Source organism: Trachurus trachurus (assembly GCF_905171665.1).
Source record: "Trachurus trachurus genome assembly, chromosome: 3".
In the NCBI taxonomy this organism is placed as follows: Eukaryota; Metazoa; Chordata; class Actinopteri; order Carangiformes; family Carangidae; genus Trachurus; species Trachurus trachurus.
In genome coordinates this window covers 23,154,236-23,174,504 of record NC_139893.1, presented here as the reverse complement: position 1 = coordinate 23,174,504, position 20,269 = coordinate 23,154,236, and the positions used below count along the sequence as shown (strand labels likewise).

Below are 20,269 nucleotides of genomic sequence, written 5' to 3'. Positions count from 1 at the left end.
GACACGAGGCGAGCAAAACATTTTTCACCGGCTCTTTCTCTTTGTCCATCCACCTCCCTGCTGAAGCAGCATCCACAGCAACACCATGGCCAATGTTGTAGATACAAAGCTTTATGACATACTCGGAGTCTCTCCATCCGCAACCGAGAATGAGCTGAAAAAGGTAAGTACACAAGAAAGGTCGGACAAACAGCGAAATTATATTTTATTTCCGTTTATTGTGTCTGTTGAAACCAGTCACTGTCAGGAAATGCGTTGCTATGCGCTGCGAGCTAACGTTAGCCATGAACCGGGTTAGCCTGCTAAACCAGTAAGCTAAGTGGCCTGGATGTTCATGTGACGCCGCGGCTTGTTTAACGATAATGGGCTCAGTGATACCAGATGATGCCCATATGTCTCGCTGCGGGCACCCGTGTATTTTACTATTTTAGACACTGCCGCTAACGTGAGTGGCGTTAACCGAGTTAGAGGTTGGGGTAACGTTAACGATTGTGACCTCACGTTAGCTTTAGCTAAAGGTGTTTGTCACGGAGCTAGCGAAGGTTGTAGAAACCTGTAGTTCATGTGTCTCAACAGCTGGAAACTAATAGCAGCTAGCTGAGTGGGATACATTTATGTCGGCAGTGTAACTAGTTATTGACACAAGCTGACTTTAGTTTTAACCTTTGGACCAGAGATACGAGGATTAGCATCAGTGAACGCCAGCCCAAGTTAAGATTAATGTTCCCATTTGACATCACGTAACATAGGGTCATTTTTTAAGCGTATTGATTGCAACCAAGCCTGAATGTTTTCTCACTTCCAAAACCTGTCGAGTAATCTTATGACTAACGGGGGACATTAGTAGGACATCAAATTGTTACCATCAAATCATCACCCACTAGCATCAGCTAGCTAGCAACACGCAGGTATCATTACAAGCATGATCTATTGTGAACATTTTGCCACAATAACAAGGCTAAGATAAACATTTATGTTGTCCGATATTTAACGACGCAGTTCTAGTTTCAGGCTGGGTTTATTTGACCAATCGGACGACAATCATATTTAGCTAACTGGTGTTATTTGAACGTCACATCCCTGTTAGCTTGGGATGCTAACCAGTATACACACGCTAACTTAAACGTTAACGTTAGCGATTACATTGTCAGACATTTTGAGCTGCTGTTTTTGTGAACGGGGTAATTCCGGGTGTGTTGTGTGTGTGTGTGTGAGTAACCGTCGTCACTTCTGGGAACAAACAATTAACAGGAAAACACCAAAGGCAAACTTAACGTTACGTAAAAGATTAAATGCAGGAACGGACTGTGTTTTGCCGGCGAAACACTAGGTTTCTTTCGTCACTGGCATGTGATTTCGTAAACGACAGATAAGGTTGCCTCACGTGCCTTTTACTCACGTTGGTGTATAATTTACCGCAAATATTTTTTTTTTCTTCAACAAACAAAATTGATTAACAAGGCGTCGTCTTCTTTCTCCCTCCAGGCGTACCGGAAACTGGCAAAAGAATACCACCCCGACAAGAACCCAAACTCTGGTGACAAGGTAAGATAAAAGAGAAATGCCCTCTGGTTAAAACCGAGCAGGAATTAGGCCTCATAGGTAGGTATTAGATTAGTCGTGGCTAGCTGGTGTTGTTTCTGTCTAAATGGAATTTGAAAAAAAATTGTTAATGAGTGTTGCCTAACCCTAAGCTGGTAAGGGTTCAGTCATACTGTGTAGCCTATACAATTTGAGGCATTTTGGTTTGTACCTAAAGTACACTATTGCATAACAATAAACAAATCAAACAAAACCTGTTTTATTGGGAGGGTGGATGGGTAGTTGTTTCCCAAACCAAATTTGTTATTGTAGACTACAACATACTGTATGTAAAATGGTACAAATAAATGTTTAGAGCCACAGTCTGAAGCTAAAATGCCTAGGGCTTAAAACTTTCATGTATATTTATCATGTGTATTTTCTCAAATGCTGACAGTGCTCTAATTACTTTCCCTTTTAGTTTTACTTTCTTTTGCTATCATGTCACCATAGACGAGTTGTAAGATTTAGAGAAATCTTGCCAGGCCCTTTTTTTTTTTTTGAGTATGCTCAATAGTAATTTATTCCCAGTATGAACCTGAAATGGATTTTTATTTCTCATAAACCTTCTCCTTACTTTTTTTTTGAGGCAGATCAAGCCGTATAGAAGTTGTTTGGGCTTGTAACATCTATTTTGTTTTGCACTAATATCCCGTTTGCTTCTACTATTCTGGTAATTTTTTTGTTCATTTTTGCTGTTTGTTTTCTTATCTCCCAAAACATAGTTCAAAGAGATCAGCTTTGCTTATGAGGTGCTGACCAACCCTGAAAAGAAGGAGCTTTATGATCGCTATGGAGAGCAGGGCTTGCGGGAAGGAGGTGGGGGTGGCCCAGGGATGGATGACATCTTCTCCCACATCTTTGGTGGCAGTCTCTTTAACTTCATGGGTGGCCAGGGGAGTCGTGCGAGGAATGGCGGTCGGCGGAGAGGAGAGGACATGGTCCACCCACTGAAGTAAGAGGAAACTTGCACAGAAACGCACACAGAAACGCACAAACTACTTCAGTAATAAACCAATGCTATGCTGAAGCTGCTGTCATGTATCACTTCAGTTTGTAGTAAATGTTGCGCTTTTTTTTTTACAGGGTGTCACTGGAGGATCTTTACAACGGGAAAACAACCAAACTACAACTTAGCAAGAATGTACTGTGTAGCACTTGTAATGGGTAAGTTGTGTAATCATTATGATGTTGTAGTCTTCATTCATGTATATTTGATTTAGTCGATTGCATGGCTTTCCTTTAAGCTCTCTGTTGGTGTGTATCTATCCAGGCAAGGAGGGAAGACGGGTGCTGTCCAAAAATGTACAACATGTAGGGGGCGTGGCATGCGCATCATGATCAGACAACTGGCCCCAGGAATGGTCCAACAGATGCAGTCTGTGTGTACTGACTGTAATGGTGAAGGTAAGAGGAACACTGACCTAGACCATATTCAAGCGTTTCCTCTGTGTCATAAGGTCCACTTCACCTTGTTTTCTCGACCCTATCCTAGGTGAAGTCATCAGTGAGAAAGACCGCTGTAAAAAATGTGAGGGCAAGAAGGTGGTGAAGGAGGTGAAGATTCTGGAGGTACATGTGGATAAAGGCATGAAGCACAGCCAGAAAATTACCTTTGGAGGGGAGGCCGACCAGGCACCTGGCGTCGAGCCAGGGGATATAGTTCTTGTCTTGCAGGAGAAGGAGAATGAGGTATGTGGGCCAGTCTACGAATGCTGTAGCCATATTCATCTTACTGGTGCACTCTGTCGAGGGAGGATATTTATGCCTCTATTGTAGCGGTGGCCAGAGTTGGAAGCATATTGTTTTGGGTTTTTCATCACCATGCACCAACAATTGTCTCTGTCCCATTCTCGTGGCCTCCTAAAACATTGGTTTCAGCCGGTCAGTACCTCAGAAAACACCTTTTAGGCATTACTCAAGATTTAGAGTTTTTCTTGAATGCTTTTATTTGCTCTGTGCATTCATATGTGCCTGCTTCATCATGTGGCTGCAGAAGATGGCTGTATACACTACTGTGCTATAAACTGTATAGGGGCTGAGCTTATTATACAGCAATGGAATGTGTTTCTTGTCAGTTCTTTGTCAGGTCTTGCATAACAAAACTGAAATACGCCTAAAAAAGAAGACTCAGGAGTCATAGAATTGCCCAGCTAGTGTGCATATTAATGAGCTGCCTTGTGCAAAACCAATTCAACAAAAAATCAGCACAAGATGTCAAGTGTAGATGAGACTTCAGAGCTGTCATCTCTGTTGTTAACTTCTTTCAGTAGTTGTGCTTTTTCCCATGCCTCATGGTCAGTTTGTGCACTAGATCTTTTTTCCCCAGACAATTTCAGGCAGCCTAACACCTGGCCACCTAAGACCTGGGTGAGAAAAAAAGTTTAATTTAGTGGAAACTCCTGCCTTGTGAAAGTGTTTGGTGTTTGAGAGATTTTCTTCTGCTGAGGCCAATGGTTAGTGTGTAGAACAATGCTGGCACTGTAATCATCACTAAACATAATAGAAGCAAAAAGTTCAATTAATTGTGATTTTGATTTTGCCATAATCGCTCAGCCCTACTCTTAGATACATGACATGAGTATTTTTTCTCAGCTGTCAGATCCAGCTGGAGGTACTTCATACCTCTCAACTGACTGAATGATGGGGAACAGGTTGTCTTGATGGTGCTGTGTCATAATGAACATGGCCAAGATTGAGTTCTGCATTAGCGTCCTTTGCATGTTGTCAGATGTTCACTTGACTTGTAACAGATCTGTTGTGCAGAAGTGAAGCAGTTCAGCTTTCACAAAAGTAATTTTGTGTTCAAAAATAATGGATGATAGTATGTGACTATGGCAGTCTTGTAGCCAATAAAGCAGTAACATACAAAAAGGGTTGAACGGAAGAAAGACTGCACGCTGCTTGAGCTCAGTTTGTGTTTATTGAGGAGAGATGATCTCTGGCTACAAGATATTTTGGATTCCACTTTCTTCAGTCTGCTGCAGTCTAACCAGCTAAGAGCTGTCATCAGATGCCGAATGCCCTGTCAAGACTGACAGTGCAGATGAATTGGAGACTAGAATTAAATTCCTATCCTGCCTTTGCTTGAAGTTAAGTTAATTAAAGTGCATGTTTGTACTAAATTTAAGACTCTGCACCTGACGGTTAATGCATATCTATAGGTTTAGTTCTTCAAATATGCATACTGATGATGCCCTTGTAGGTTGTGCTTTTTTTTTTTAACAATTCTTGCTAAACTGGTTTGCATACACAGGCCTCAATAGATATACATTATTGCGTTTGTCAAAGAAAATTTACCACACTTTTGTAGCCTGAAAATGTAATATATGTCATTAGCTTGCGGTGTCTACTTGACAATTTATATGCAGCAAAATGTCAGTATTTATTCATTAAATGCAGGAGATTTTAATATCCCAGGATAGATTCTTAAAGCACTTTACACAATGCTGGTTTATATCTAAAGTAACAGAATGATCAAGACTTAAATGACATAAAATCATATTGAGATGAAGCAATTCTTGACGGACGGACAGCACTCTGTAAACAATGGGACAAATTTCTGGGCATTGTTGCAATAATGACATATTTGGCATCCATTGTCTCACAGCTAAATCTTTATTGTCACAGGTAGCTGCCCCTGCCTTTCATAATTGGATTTCCTCATAAGGGGACATTAGCTTGTACAAGTCAGGACGCCTCTGACAATGCAAAGTAATTTTAGCTGAACTGGAACAGCAGGCTGAGCTGAAGCGTTGCCCCTGGCTGCTTCTCCCAGGAGGCTGTTATCATTGAAGTCAGAGCATGTCAGAGGATGGTGGAAGCAAAGTAGGTTACTACGGCTGGCAACAGTAAATACAAATAGCATTAACTCGAAGGGATCAGCACTGTGGATGGTGATGTGCCCCTCCTATGATGAACACATTGAAATGAGACAGAGGCTTCAACTACATATTAGATCTTATCCCATCAAAGTTAGTTGTCTGTGTGTTGTTCGTGGATTTCAGTTTAAGTTAAATTAAAAAATTAAATTCAGATATAAATTATCAGTTTAATTTCCCTGCCACAATGTTTTAGTACTGCTTCACCACCCGCAGATGCTGCGTTCACTGATGGTGAAAAATATGTGCTACTGAAATGACTTCATCCTGTAACTGACAAACTGTGTGAGGAATATTTTTTAGGCCATCACAAAGATCATATTTTGAATGTTTGATATTATCTCCAGAGTCATTAAAAGCTAATCAGTCAGTCAAATTTTCTCTGAATTTTCAGACATTCAAGCGAGATGGCAATGATCTGTTCATAACCCATAAGATTGGGCTGGTGGAGGCGCTGTGCGGCTTCCAGTTCATGCTGAAACACTTAGACGGCCGACAGATTGTTGTGAAGTACCCTGCTGGAAAAGTCATTGAACCAGGTAAGACTCTTGTTGCTTTTGTGTGACCCCCCCACACACACACAGGAAAATTTGTGGGCTGGGTCAATTGTGGTGATTCAGTCGTGGCCCACAAACACTGCATGCTAATATGTACTCACTCTGAAACTGCTGAGCTGCAGTGATGAAATCCCTTTTCTCCAATCGCTCAGCATCTGACAAAATCAACATTAATTCAAGTCAGTGGCAACAGCTCTGTTTAGTATTAAACCACATTTGTAGCACTTGTCATCTTGCATTTTGGGGTGGGGTGGGGTCAGCACCTCAGCCTTTCACTGATTGGGCAGAGCGTCGTCACTGGAAGAATCGGGAGCGCGATGTCCGACATGAGAATCAAACCCGGAAATTTCAAAAACACAGCGACCACTGATCTGTACCGAGAGTCGAGACTGTGGTTATTCCTTCACCCGAGTTAAACAACTGCTGTGTGGAAAACCACGCTGTGGTCCGTGATCGAGGAAGAGACAGAAAAGAGAGAGACAGTGCGGCCCCGCGATCGCCCCCGTGACGACCCCGCCCCCGCTGAGGAGGATCTAGAGAACTCTGTAATGGCAAAGCACCTTTACTGAGCCGTGCCGTGACTGTGTAGTGGAAAAGCGCCATTGGACTACTAAAGTTAAAGACTAAAGTTATCTGAAATTAAAAATAATTCAACCTTAGCTTAACAGAATAACTTAATTTTCCCTGACAGCCTGGGTGAGGCACTGCCTTACCTGACTGGATGCTAAGTGCATATATTGTGCATAAACCCTGTGTGATGTTTTATTTTCAATGTGTGTCTGTTTTACACATTCTTTTCTAGGTTCAGTCAGGGTGGTGCGAGGAGAGGGCATGCCACAGTACCGAAACCCTTTCGAGAAAGGAGATCTCTACGTCAAGTTTGATGTCCAGTTTCCCGACAACAACTGGATCAGCCCTGAGAAACTTGCGGTATGACACATTACTCATCACTGACCTTAAATAATTGTAAATTATTTCAGAAAATATTCTGTGGATTAAACAGAACTGAAAGTAGTTAGGCCATTTGATTAATTTCTCCTGGATAATGTATTTTTTCTCAGCCTGCACAGTTTTTTTAAATATCTATTTTAAATGTAATTTGATTTCAAATCATTATGTGTGATTGTGCTACGGTGCAGATCAGCTAAAGCAAGGAACCTCACGTGTTCCTCACAACGTTTTTTAATGAGAAGGCTTGAGGCCAGCACAGGGCAGACTGAAGCTAAATTTATACTAGTAATTCAATTCGGGGATTAGAGCGGTTCTGGCCAGCAATGGGTTACTTATTGAGCACTTGCATCTACGCAGTAATACTCTTTATTCGCCCTGAAGCTGGTGCACTCTCAGTCCCGCAGCCATTTGATGCTTCTACACGGTTGTGCAACATGAGACCGTCTTTTAAAGCTGCGTTATGATGAATGTTCCTCATGTGTAGGAGCTGGAGGACATGCTGCCCTCGCGGTCAGAGCCACCCATCATCACTGCAGACACAGAGGAGGTCGACCTGCAGGAATACGACAACAGCCAGAGCTCGTCGTCAGGAAACCGCAGAGAGGCCTACAACGACAGCTCCGACGAAGAGGGCGGACACCACGGGCCAGGAGTCCAGTGTGCCCACCAGTAATCTCATACTCTCCCTCAAACACACATATGATCCATGTACTACTTTGGATGAAAATGTATGAGTTGCAGAGTAAACAAGGAGGTAGGTAAGGCGGAAAAGGCGTGGTCGTTCCTCAGACACAGATCACATACAGTGAGTTAAAGCACCTGGACGTGTTTGTTGATTGTTGTTGGCTGTCTGCTTGGATTATTTTGATCTTTGTCTGAGGAACTTGCACTGGGGCAGCCCGAAGCTCATTATTACACTGTACCTGAAACAGACTTTAAACAATATCTTCAGGTAAAAGTTAGATTAAGTATTTAAGATTTATCAAGAAAAAGAAAAAAAAAAGTTGCCCCAGTGAACACCATGCCTGATGGACCATGATCTGGTGTTCAAGGTGAACCCCCCACCCTTTCATTCCTCTATCACCCGTGTAAATTCATTCCTGTCTACTAATGCGAACTCCAGATCAAAGGAAGGAATGTTTCTTGTTTGCTGAGTGTGTGACTTGCATTTTGTTTTCATAGTATTTACAATAATTAATTTAAAAAACTAACTAATGTGCATAAAGATAAAGCAGCTGAGTAATGTGACGTGCAGATCCTTGGACTTGTGTATTCATGGGCTGATCCACTCAGCATCAGTCATAGGATTTGTTTCAGATTTTTACATCTTTATTTTCTTTGTAGGTTTTTACTTGTGTTATTCCTCTTTATATTTTAATTCAATCAGAAAATTGGTTGTGTGTATATCATTGAACCGATTGTTGGTAAGCTTCATCAGCTGCTGTATTAAAGCTGATTTTTAAAAAAGGAAGAAAAAAAAGACAAGTCAAAATGAGGAAAAAAAACCTATAGCCTGTATCTGTGCTGAGACCATGTGCATGTAAAAAGCTTTGGTTCGGCACCTATCAAACATCAGTCAAATAAAGCAGCACACTTCTTAGGAAAATGTCTACGAAGTTGTTGAATAAATTGTTGAAATATCATATTCTTGATTCCTTGTTTTTCTTCACTGTCATGAATGATCATACAAAATGGTAGGTGGTTGTTTCTAACTGAGCAGTTTGGTTTGAGCAGTTTGGTTTTAATGTTTAGTTTTTGTTGCTGACAACCAGACATTAAGCCTCGGAGCCTGACAACGATAACAGTGGAAACAAATACAGTTCAACAGTTCCTAATCCACAAATACTGTCAGCATTGATTGCCAACTGTTCCCAATAACTGTTGACAGCAAATACCACCTGCCCAAAATGCCATGATGCCCTTTTTAGATCTATCCTCTTAGTCGAAAAAGTTTCCATCATCAGTCAGTCACCCAGTAAACTCAAACTAACATCACACTCAACTCAGTGCAACCTCAGTAAATAGAAAAATAAAAAGCTGTTCAGCCAGACTACACTGCTGGAGGCTGGTAAAGGAGAGACAACGCATCTTTACACTTAAAATATTCATTGATTAAAAAGTATTTTCTCATTTGCCTGTATTGGAGTCTTTCTGGTTGTTTTCATTCAATTTGTTGGCGTGTATGTTTTTCTCAATTTTCAGACAGGAGTATGTTCATGAGCTGAGGATAAGGTTTGTAACATTACTCATTTTCATTTTAAAAATGCAAAAGAGAAAATGATATGCTCAACCGGAAATTGAAGATACAGCACCAAAATCTACAAGGTGCTTAAAACTTTGGGGCCACAGATGTGAGGTGCCCAACACAATGTTGGATTCGTGGAAGCTACTGGTACTCTGGTTGAGAAGAGCAACTGTCAGCTACTGTGTCTTTCCCAGCTAGCCTATGTGAATCATAGACTGTAAAAAAAAAAACATGTGAATTTGTTGCCATTGCCGTCGGTGGTTGCATGCAAGAGACCCTGTCAACATGTAGGAGCAAGGGGAGGAGCTAGATTGAACTAGATTTTTATTTAATTACATGATTTAAATTGAACATTTATCATAATACAAATCAAAATATAACTTTTTTCCAAATCACTGACAAAAAATTAGGCATATACATTCTTCCACAGCCAGGTGGCGAGTAAAGGAGTTTATTAATTCATTAGTATGGTAACATAGGTGAAAATGTAGGCTACATTATTTATAATTTAATGAAAAATGTCAACAAGCCAACCCAAACCCCGGGCCCTTATGACTAGCAAGCGGTAGCAATGGCCTGTCATGTCCGGTTTAGAAAAGAACAGAGATGATGACGCTGTTTTGGGCTTTTGTTTGTTTGAGGAATTCGTATTATGGCTAATTAGCTCAATGCAACGCATATAAAGATAAGATTGCATAAACCTTGAAGATAAGAAATGTATTTGACAAAAATCTATAATAGTGATAGACAGAAGAAGTGAGAAAAATAACTACGGCAATAAATAATACAACAGTATTTCAGATCAACAGTGACGTCAACAGAAAGAACAATTGGATGGTTCCTTGGCAACTGTTCTTAAAGGGTTTTTCGCTCCCTACCATCGGCCGGCGCCGTGGCTTAGTTGGTTAAAGCGCCTGTCTAGTAAACAGGAGATCCTGGGTTCGAATCCCAGCGGTGCCTTTTCTTCCTCCCTCCGCTTGTCTAAATGGCACGTCAATCGATTTGTGAAAACGATGTTTTAATCTATCTGTCAAGTGTTTGTGGAAGTTAAACAATCATTTTATTTATCCCTCTAGGAACAGACTCCGCGACCTCAGTGAAAGCGCAGGAAATGTAAATCTACTGTATCTTTACTGTCAGATGTATTTGCAGTGCGCCCATTTGACCACACGATGGCAGCAGTGTCATAGCCAGTAGGACTACAATGGACGGACTGGGTGAAGAAAAACCAGAGGCTGCGTCTCTGCGATCGACACCTCAGCAGCAGCGATAACGGCGTCAGTCTCCACTCTGAAACAACGTGTCCGGTTTCCGTCTCGCTGTCTGTTCCGGTCAGTCGAGCTTTGAGGCGGAGAGAAGAGCCAGAGACAAAGAACTGTGTGGACCACTTTGTCCTGTTAGGTGCACCAAGCCGCACACTGAAAATAACCACAGTGAGCGGAAATTGGACATTAGATTTTCAAAATAAACCTGAAAATGCACTGGGTTTTTTTTCTGTCACCCTCTTGCCCTCAGGTCCAATTCACTCCATTTTCCAATCAGAAATCTGGTTTTCATTCACGTGACGACGAAGATGGTACTTTTTATTTTTTATTTTGTGAGTTGTATTCAAATGTATAGCTTGTGATCACCATTACTCACTTGAACTGTTGGTGAAAAATCCATCGGCACACATTCCTCTGATTGGAATTAGTCAAAATGATTAAAAATGTCATGCTTTACTGAAAATTGAGGCGTTCATGTTAACAAGTTGTCTAATTCACCTTTAATTTTATTTGCATTTTAATTTTCTTTCATTCTTGCCTTTACTCTTTCCTCACAGACAAAAAAAAGATGATGGTGGAGTTTTCACTCTCATTAAAGGATTAGTGATCTGTCCAGATGTGCAAAAACTGTTATGGCTGAAACTTGTACAACCTGAATAACTTACTAGTTAGGCCTACTCGAATTTCTGTAATCATGCATTTTGTATTTGCAATTAGTTTTTAAGAGCTGCATTATTTATATTTTGTCTAAGTTCATTAGGTAACCCGAATTGCGGGATAGGCTACAACGAGTCCGTCACCCAGTGCAATGTTTATTTCTAATGGATTATATTGCTTAAAATGAGCCAATGTGGCTTTTACTTAGAAGACAGTAACCGGAAGTCGTGTAGCTATCTTCAGCTGCCTTGACTGTGGTGTCTTGGCTGTCGCTGCAAAGGACACAGGGCTTTCCTCCACCGTGGGGACTGACTGCTCGGTGTGCACAGTGAGTCCGAGCTGGGGGTCCAGATGCTGGCGTTTACCTGGGAACACATGTCGAGCAAACAGTGGACACTGTACCCGAGATAATAGCAGAAGTCCCCGTCGGACCATGGGACAGAGGGAGCTGCTGCTCGGACTGCTGTGGCTCCGCTCCGCTCTGCTCTGTGCAGGTGAGCTTCAAAACAATGCATCCACATCCACACTGCTCTGATGTGAACATGGGTTTTTGTGCACATCTGTGTCACACATCTGGGGCCGCTCTTCCTAATGTAAACAATGCAGTTTTGCAAGAGAAGCCATTTTCTCAGGAGGACCGGTTGTGTGTGTGTGTGTTTTTTTTTTTTTAATTTATTTTTAGCCTCCGAACACTGAGCATCACAGCAGACTCCTATTAACAACCTCACGTTCACACCCCGAGCAGTAGTGGATGTTGTTGTACCCGCTGCTTCCTCCTGTGTCACTTTGATAAAGTGATACGGTGGATGAAGACTGAATGTTTTCATTGTTGTGATCGGATGCAGTGAGAAGATGAGCCTATCAGTGCGCAGGAACCTGCGGTGGGTATTGATCTGCGGTGGGTAAATGATCGGGGGGGTTAGTGTGGAAACATGGATGCTCTTTCACAAATGTGATGCTGCTATCAGCATTACATCACTGCTCCTCTGCAGGCAGGCAGTCACCCTCCACCCCCACCACCACCACCCATCCTCCTCCCCCTCCTCCTCCTCCTCCTCCTCCTCCTCCTCCTCCTCTCCATTATCATATTCCTCTCTCTAGTGGTATGAAAATAAAGGAGAAGGCTGTCACAGCAATAGACAGATCAGTGTGTGTGTGTGTGTGTGTGTGTGAGAGAGAGAGAGAGAGAGAGAGAGAGAGAGAGAGAGGAGGGAGCTTCTGCACAAACCATCATAACACACAATATCTCAAATGCATGTCAGTACTTGTTTGACCTCGCACCTTTGCACACAAAGTACTTGTAAGAACAAAGTTTCTCTCTGTCTATTGCGCTTTATCCCTCTCTCTCTCTCTCACACACACACACTACACACACACCGTTTTAATGAGCTTCAGTCTATTTTAGCTGAGGCAGTAAAAAACTATTAGTAAGGCCAGTATCTCTTTATATCATTACATCATGGTTTTTTGTTTTGTTTTTGTTTGTTGCTGGCATATACTTTCAGAGCTCCGTTTAGTTTAGATTTTTGAGGACAACAAGGGCTTAATTTAAAATTAAATCTAAATAAATAAATTAAATCTTTGTACAGCATCTGTGGTGGTGGTTCTTGTACTTCATACCCAACTCCTCCAATCAATCCACAATGTTTATTTTAATGTTTTAATGTTAACAGCTCACAAGTTAAAAACAAAAAAAACCCAAACCAAAGAAAAACCCTCTTAAACTCACTTTCTTTAGACTATTTTCGTGAATTTAGCTTGCGGTTGAATTCAGTGTAGTAAGTAAGACTAGAGTAAACACTAGAGTTGCATTTTGTCTTCCAAACACAATTTGTTTTGTAGCTGCAGTGCATTCAGATCTATTGATGCTGCTAGAAAGGATCTCCCCCCAATATATCAGTGAAGTTAAAAATAATAATAATAATAACAGTGTGACCAAAACACACTCACAAACAGGAAGATGAATTGTGTCCAACGTGACACCATCACATTGTTCTCACACTTTCTGACTTTGAGCCTGAAGGTGGAGGAATCTGCACTAGTCGTCCCGTTGGATGATCATAAAGGTGTGATTTAGAGCGTCTGTAGTCTCGTCCAGCTTCATGTGTGTGAGCGTGCTAGCTGTGTCCGGGCAGTCGATATCCATCACTGAGCCCTGGATCTTTCCTCCCACCCCCATCCTGCTTCACTCTGCTGACTTCACTGATTCATCAAGAAAGCTTGAAACAAACACACTAACTCAGCAGAATGGAGCAGACTCTCTGCTGTGCGTTATCGTCGAACAGTCACTGTCAGACGATGCAGCTAAAGCTCCGTCTCTATGCTTATGGTTAATTAAGAGGCTTGTCCGACAGCTTCTTCTTGCCTGTGTCTCACTCTCTCTACTGAAGCATTAAGCAGTAATGAGATGCTTAAAACACTGAACTCATAGCTCTATATTCTCATTCTCAGCACAGGAAAAGTGAATAAAATCCCCCATCCCAGGACTCATTGCATTGCCTGCGCTGTGTCCTATTCCTGGTGCTCCTCTTGGCCACCTCACACTGTGTTATTCCCCCGAGCCATGGTGTGATGGCAGCAGGTGATGTTGTTGCCTTGGCTGCCAGTGTGACTGCTGTTGCTGTTGCTACTTGGCCCTGATTAGGCGCCCATGTGATCAGCAGAAAGCTCCCCTGAAAGGCAATGAGGTCATTTGTCTTGCAGGCAGGGCTCCAGACTAACATTTTTTACTAAGAATACAGTGGCCCCTAACTTAAAATTTTAGGAGCGCAAGTAGAAAATTTAGGGGCACACACACATTTTGCTTTTCATTCATGATCCTCACACACATTGACCTGCCACCTGATAGATAGATTCTTTGAGTCGCCCCTTCCATGTTTCACCAGTGTTAAAAAAACAAACAAAAAACCCCCAGCAAATTTACTGGTTGCACATGTGCAAGTAGTGCACTGTCTCAAATTTTAGGGGCAAAATGCTCCCATTTATAGGAGCAGTCTGGAGCCCTGCTGGGGGATTAAGGTCCTGATCAGAAACAAAACAGGTGAGAACTGTGTAAAGCTGGATAAAGTATAGACGTTTGCAATGTGGTCACATCCTTTAAAGCACTGCTGTTCCTTAGGGTCATAAGAAAGTCTGCACTGGATGTATGTTTGAAAAAAGGATTAAGAGTGAGTGGTGTGCGTGTGTGTAGTGTTCTGGCAGTAGCCGTATGGATCCTGCTGAGCCTGCATAACTCTTAGTCCATCATGAATAAAGGAACAGATGATATCTCTCTGGTGTAAAGGAGTCTAGTTTCCCTCCTTAGCATTCAAGATGACAAGGACTCCTCATGATTACATAAAACGTGTGGAGAAAAGTCATAGATTTACAAACGTATGGTCTTTTTATATTCTCTATTTCTGTCATTGTCAACACATCCTTTTGAAAAGACCACAACCAGCAAAGGATTGAGTGTTATTTTATTCCTCATGCAGCTGAAAATAGTTCCCATCATTACAGAATTTACTCTTGTTTTGGCAACAAAAACTACAGCTTAAAAAGGTTAAAATCAATATATTTGTGACTAGTTTTTAATCATTTACATGATTCAGGTGTACAGTAAGAACAAATGAGTCAGAAAGCATTGAGACGTGAAATGGGATTTGTTGACCATTACAAAAATACAGGTTAGAGCTTTTTTCTCTTTCATTTTAATTTCTGCTGATTAAGAGCACCAGTAAATTTGAATAATGAATGTGTGCATGTGAAGCCAAGGACAAGTGCTTCCTTCCTAACTGGCTAGAAAACCAAATTCTGCAGCAAACTCTGCTTGCCATCTGTTTATTCACAAAGGGAGGATGAAGGATGTTCATGATAAATAAAATTATGATTTTTCCTGCAGGAAAGTGTTTTGTTGGAAACACATAATCACGTACAAAAGCTTTTTCAGACTTTACTTATCTCCCCCTATCTGTCTGTCTGTCTGTCTGTCTCTGTGTTCCCCAGCAGCAGGCTGCAGTGAGCGGGTGGAGGTCCATACGGAGCGGAGGGGTGTGATCTACAGCCCTGCCTGGCCTTTAAACTACCCCCCTGGAGTCAACTGCAGCTGGCACATCCAGGGAGGTCAGGGAGAGGTCATTACCATCAGGTAGACTCACGCACACACACACACGCACACACACACACACCTGATTTATGTTTTTGAGAAAGCACCTGAAACGATCAATGCTCTGCTCCAGTTTCCGCAACTTTGACTTGGCCGAGTCGGGGAACTGTTTGGGAGACTGGCTCCTCCTGACCCCGACGTGGAATGGGGAATCCAGGCTGTGCGGCACCATGCTGCCTCCACCTGTCATCTCCACTAGGGGGCGTGTGTGGCTCTACTTCCACTCTCATGCCAACAGCTCCGGACAGGCCCAGGGCTTCCGCCTCTCTTACATCAGAGGTAAGCTGGTCACGGGAGGTTGAGTTTATCTGGCTTTATTTGGTACACTTTCATAAGGCAAAATATGACAGTGACGTCAAGTTTAAATAATATAACAGTCAGAAACCATGACTGACCTCATGCAGTAATTTGTTACTAAATCATTACTACATAACGCTCCCATAAGTCCCTTTGTCTCACCAGTGCAGTATTTTTCACCCCTGTTGTGTTGCAAATGTGTTATATTATCAATAATAAGAAGGGGCAAAGGCTGCTCCGCTGTATTATTATTATTATTAGGGATGCAACAATACATTGATATTCATTTAAACGTCAACTCAGTGATCAGTGAGTCAATGAATCAACAACGTTAACATTGATCAGACATTGATACATATTGTCATTTGTGAGAGGTGCATTTTTTCAAATTCCCTGGAACGTCTGAGTGATGAGTATCGCTGCTGCAATTTCATATTTCATTTGCAGCTTTGCAAACGTTTGTGTGCAGCTAATTATTCAGTTTGAGACTCTAATTATAGTTAGAGTCAGGGTCTCTCACACAAAAATCTTGCTTTAATGTAAACAAATAGGAATTTAATTTCTTTGTCTGCCTGTATGTTTCAAGAATTTTATAGTGCCTTTCAAAGTGGCTCAGAAATAGCCACAGTCGAGGCTTGGGACACTGGGTCAAAATTTATAGTAATTCAAATTTACAAGTGCAGATAGTTGCCAGACCGAACTGAACACTGGTAAAATACAGCCATTGGTCTGACAGTATATCCAAATGAATATCTTTTGGAGTGGTTACCTCTTTAGGATGTTTTGCATGCATGTTCATTTACAACCGCAGTCACCTGCTGATGAGTTTTTTTGTGCCAAGAAAGCGCATATGTTTTGGCAAAGTGCATGTACACATTTGTTGTTGAGTGTGTGGCTGAGCCTGGCGTGATGCTATACCCTGTCAGTTTGTGTCAGCTCTTTTTCTCCTGTGGCCCCAGTCTGATTATTCCTCTCCTCTAAAGGTCATCTGGGTCAGAGCAGCTGTCAGTCAGATGAATTCCTGTGTGGGAATGGGAAGTGTCTTCCTCGCTCGTGGAAGTGCAACGGTCAGGACGAATGTGGGGATGCCACAGACGAACGCAGTTGCTCCCCCCCTCCCACCGAGGCCCGGCCCGGCCTCTGTCCCTTCGGTTCCCTGCCGTGCACTCAAGTCCAGTCCACCCGCTGCTTGCCCGCCGCCCTGCGCTGCAACGGAGCCCGGGACTGCCCTGACGGGAGCGACGAGCTGGGCTGCCCCGACACCACCTGTGGCAAACGTCTGGGGAACTTCTACGGTTCCTTTGCTTCCCCAGATTTCTTCCGGGCCAATCGCAGCGCCATGAAGGAGCTGAGGTGTTCCTGGCTGCTGGACACACAGGACCCCAAACCCATCGTGCTGCAGCTGGACCTGCAGCTCGGGCCCGGAGATTCACTGCATGTGTACGATGGTCTGCTGCAGCAGGCGGAGCATCTCTTACAGGTGTTGTCGTATCATAACAACAGGCGCCTGGCGCTGCTGGAGTCGAGCCGAGGGCAGATGAGCGTGCTGTACATGGCCCAGCCTCACAGCCCTGGACATGGTTTCAACGCCACATACCAGGTACTTCAATCTGGGCTTATTGTATGAATGAATTAATAAATAAGTAAATTACATCCCTATGCCCAACACACAGGGGCTTACAAGACACCAAGAAAACAAACCAGGAGTACGTCGTCAGCACATCAATGAAACAAACAAATGAAAATACAGTTAAAACAACCAGATCCTCAAGAGCAGTCAGATCATCTTTGGAAGAAAGAAAGAAAGAAGAGAAAACAATACAAAGCTTCAAAGGAGTTGATCAAAGATGCTTTGGAAATAAAATTAGCAGTCTTAAACACATTGAAACTAAACAACCATTAAGTTTGTGCTCATGAGAGCAGCAAAATATTTCAGGGTAGATTTCACAGAATAATACCTCTCTCAAATCCTCATATTTTGTACAGTACAAAAGGAAATGGAGCTCAGTTTCCACTTTATCTAACTCACACATTAATGTTCTGTTATCCTCAGGAATATTTTGTATATTGTATTTTGCTCTGAGAAAACAAAGCTTTCCTTCATCTAAAATACATATTAAACTTCTCATCATCTGTATCATCACCTTCCCATCTGTAATCACCTGTTTTCTAAATAGTCTGGTTCAGGGAAAGAAACTTGTGTCTTGGTGCAAAGAACATAATCATTCAAGTGGCATGAATTCATTCTTGTCTAGATGGTGATGTTGTTTTTTCCTCCACCTTCCAGGTCAAAGGATACTGTTTTCCTGGAGAGCACCCCTGTGGCAGCGATCAGGGCTGCTACTCGGAGCGACAGCGCTGTGACGGTTACTGGCACTGCCCGTCGGGCCGTGACGAGGAGGCCTGCCCCACGTGCCCCGCTGGGGAGTTTCCCTGCGAGGGCGGCACCGGGGTGTGTTACCCGGCCTCAGAGCGCTGCAACAACCAAAAGAGGTGCCCGGATGGGTCGGATGAAAAGAACTGCTTCGACTGCCAACCTGGAAACTTCCACTGTGGGACCAACCTGTGTATCTTTGAGACGTGGCGCTGTGACGGCCAGGAGGACTGCTTGGACGGGAGCGACGAGAGGGACTGCCTGGCTGCAGTGCCCAGGAAGGTCATCACTGCAGCCCTGATTGGTAGTCTGGTCTGCAGTCTGCTGCTGGTCATCGCCCTCGGCTGTGCCCTTAAACTCCACTCACTCAGGAGCAGAGAGTACAGGTGAGGACACGAGTCCTCCGGCTGTGTGTATTCAGCACTTTTTTACTGCAAACATACTATTGCAAAGCACTTCAAAGACACTTTACACTGTCCCTGACTCTATTATTGATGCTGCTGCTGTGATTTAAATAACTTACAGCATTTGTCATACTCAGATGTTTTCTCACTAACTCCAACTTTCTCTCCACACTCTGACCTGCTGTTGGTCTGCTCTGTGCCCCGCCCCCTGTAGAGCCTTTGAGACTCAGATGACTCGCATGGAGGCAGAATTTGTTCAGAGGGAGGCTCCACCCTCCTATGGTCAGCTGATCGCCCAGGGTCTCATCCCCCCAGTGGAGGATTTCCCAGTATACAGCCCCACCCAGGTAGTGCAATCACATAATTATACACACAGGGACATGTTATTGTGCTACTTATGTGAAACTGGCTTTGAACATACAGGTTTGACAAACAGTTTTTGCAACAGTGTTGAAATTGAGTCTTCAAAATACATGGTGGTGTTTATTTGTGAAAAATATCCTCCTGAAAGAAATGTGTAAGTATCATTACCTGTTTGTCACAGAGGTTATTTTTTGCAATAATTCAAAGGCCAGTGTAAAAACCTCATGATGCCAACATCTGGATTGGCCTTTTATTTAAACTGAATGAATACACGTCCTCTTGTGCTGTAATGCTGCTTCTGCACATAGCATGAGATGTGATTACATTTGAGCAGCAAAATGGATCCTTGTAATATCGCTCTGTACACAACAGAAAAATAATTAGGTTATTCACAGGAAAAGGCCTTAAAAACTAAATGTATGGACATGGCTGCCTTGAATGAACCAACTCCACAATGATCCACCAAGCCTGCAGCCTTGTGTCTGGAACCAGGACAAAAATAGATGTGAATTGAATTGAATTGAATTTCCGCTACTGTTAGCCTTGCAGCCGCGCAAGAATAGGACTGTGAGTGGCCACTTGATCTGGTAAACTGTGCTCGACAGTAAGATGGAAAACAGAATCACAGCCTCTCTGTGTCTCCCTCTGCCCTCCCTCTCCTGCAGGCCTCCATGCTTCAGAACCTGCGGCTGGCGATGCGCCGACAGATCAGACGACACTCCACGCGGCGCTCCACCTCCTCCTCTTCTCGACGGCGGCTCGGGCATCTGTGGAGTCGCTTGTTCCACAGCGGAGGAAGAACCAGGGGCCACGTACCGCTGCTGGATCCCCCGGGACACACGCAGATCACACTGGGGCTCCATAGCTACCGGACAGTGGGGGGGGAGCAGGGGCCTCAAGCCCGAGACGCGGAGCGCCTCGGGGATGAGGTCAGCGTAGCCGGTGGAGGCTCCTGCTGCTCGGGGGCTACGGATCTGCAGCCCTGCACGCCGGAGAGCCCCGCCTCGCCTCTCTCCTTGCAGTCGGTGGACAGTCCAGAGGATGAGGAGCCATCGCCAATCAGCAGGGAAGGCACCAGGGCTCCACAGTTTGAGCCTCCCACTGCTGGTCAGAGTGACCCTTCAGCACAGAATGGACTTCCTCCCGTCCCACAGGAAGCCACCGTGCCCCCTTGCCACCCCCGAACATCTAGGAAACTAGTTCTGGAGCTTGCAGTTAACCTAAAAGGCGTTTCCTTGAGACGTTACTCTCCTTTAGGGCCTCTGTCCCCTGTCTCACCCTCTGAGTTTCCCAGCAACTCTCAAACAACAACAACAACAACAACAACAGCCCAAGCCCACCCACAGGTTCCAGAGGTGACTTCACCCACTGAGCCCTTGTCCTCTTCTGTGAAAGCAGAGGAGAGTGACTGTCACTTTGTTGTGGAAGTGCCAAGTAAGGACAGAGGAAGCAGGGATGAGAGGAGGAGGGAGAGCAAGAGCAGGCTCTGCAGGTTCAGGACCTTTAGTGATGAAGGAGGAGATTCAGAGAGGGAAACAACGCCATCCTGA

General features: G+C 43.5%; 2 protein-coding genes across 2 annotated transcripts; both read left to right on the top strand.

Moving 5' to 3' along the window:
* On the top strand, positions 1 to 8,613 carry dnaja2a (DnaJ heat shock protein family (Hsp40) member A2a). The gene is made up of 9 exons (XM_084001655.1): positions 1 to 163; positions 1,486 to 1,545; positions 2,307 to 2,536; positions 2,668 to 2,748; positions 2,855 to 2,988; positions 3,077 to 3,273; positions 5,857 to 6,001; positions 6,822 to 6,949; positions 7,455 to 8,613. Exons 1-9 carry the CDS (start codon positions 86 to 88, stop codon positions 7,641 to 7,643), a joined length of 1,242 nt encoding a protein of 413 aa, XP_083857781.1. The 5' UTR covers positions 1 to 85; the 3' UTR covers positions 7,644 to 8,613.
* A 2,954-nt stretch (positions 8,614 to 11,567) lies between these two features.
* lrp3 (low density lipoprotein receptor-related protein 3) lies at positions 11,568 to 20,269 on the top strand (the record flags this gene model as incomplete). The annotated part of the gene is made up of 7 exons (XM_083993386.1): positions 11,568 to 11,631; positions 15,125 to 15,263; positions 15,355 to 15,560; positions 16,562 to 17,178; positions 17,866 to 18,338; positions 18,571 to 18,703; positions 19,385 to 20,269. Exons 1-7 carry the CDS (start codon positions 11,571 to 11,573, stop codon positions 20,267 to 20,269), a joined length of 2,514 nt encoding a protein of 837 aa, XP_083849512.1. The 5' UTR covers positions 11,568 to 11,570.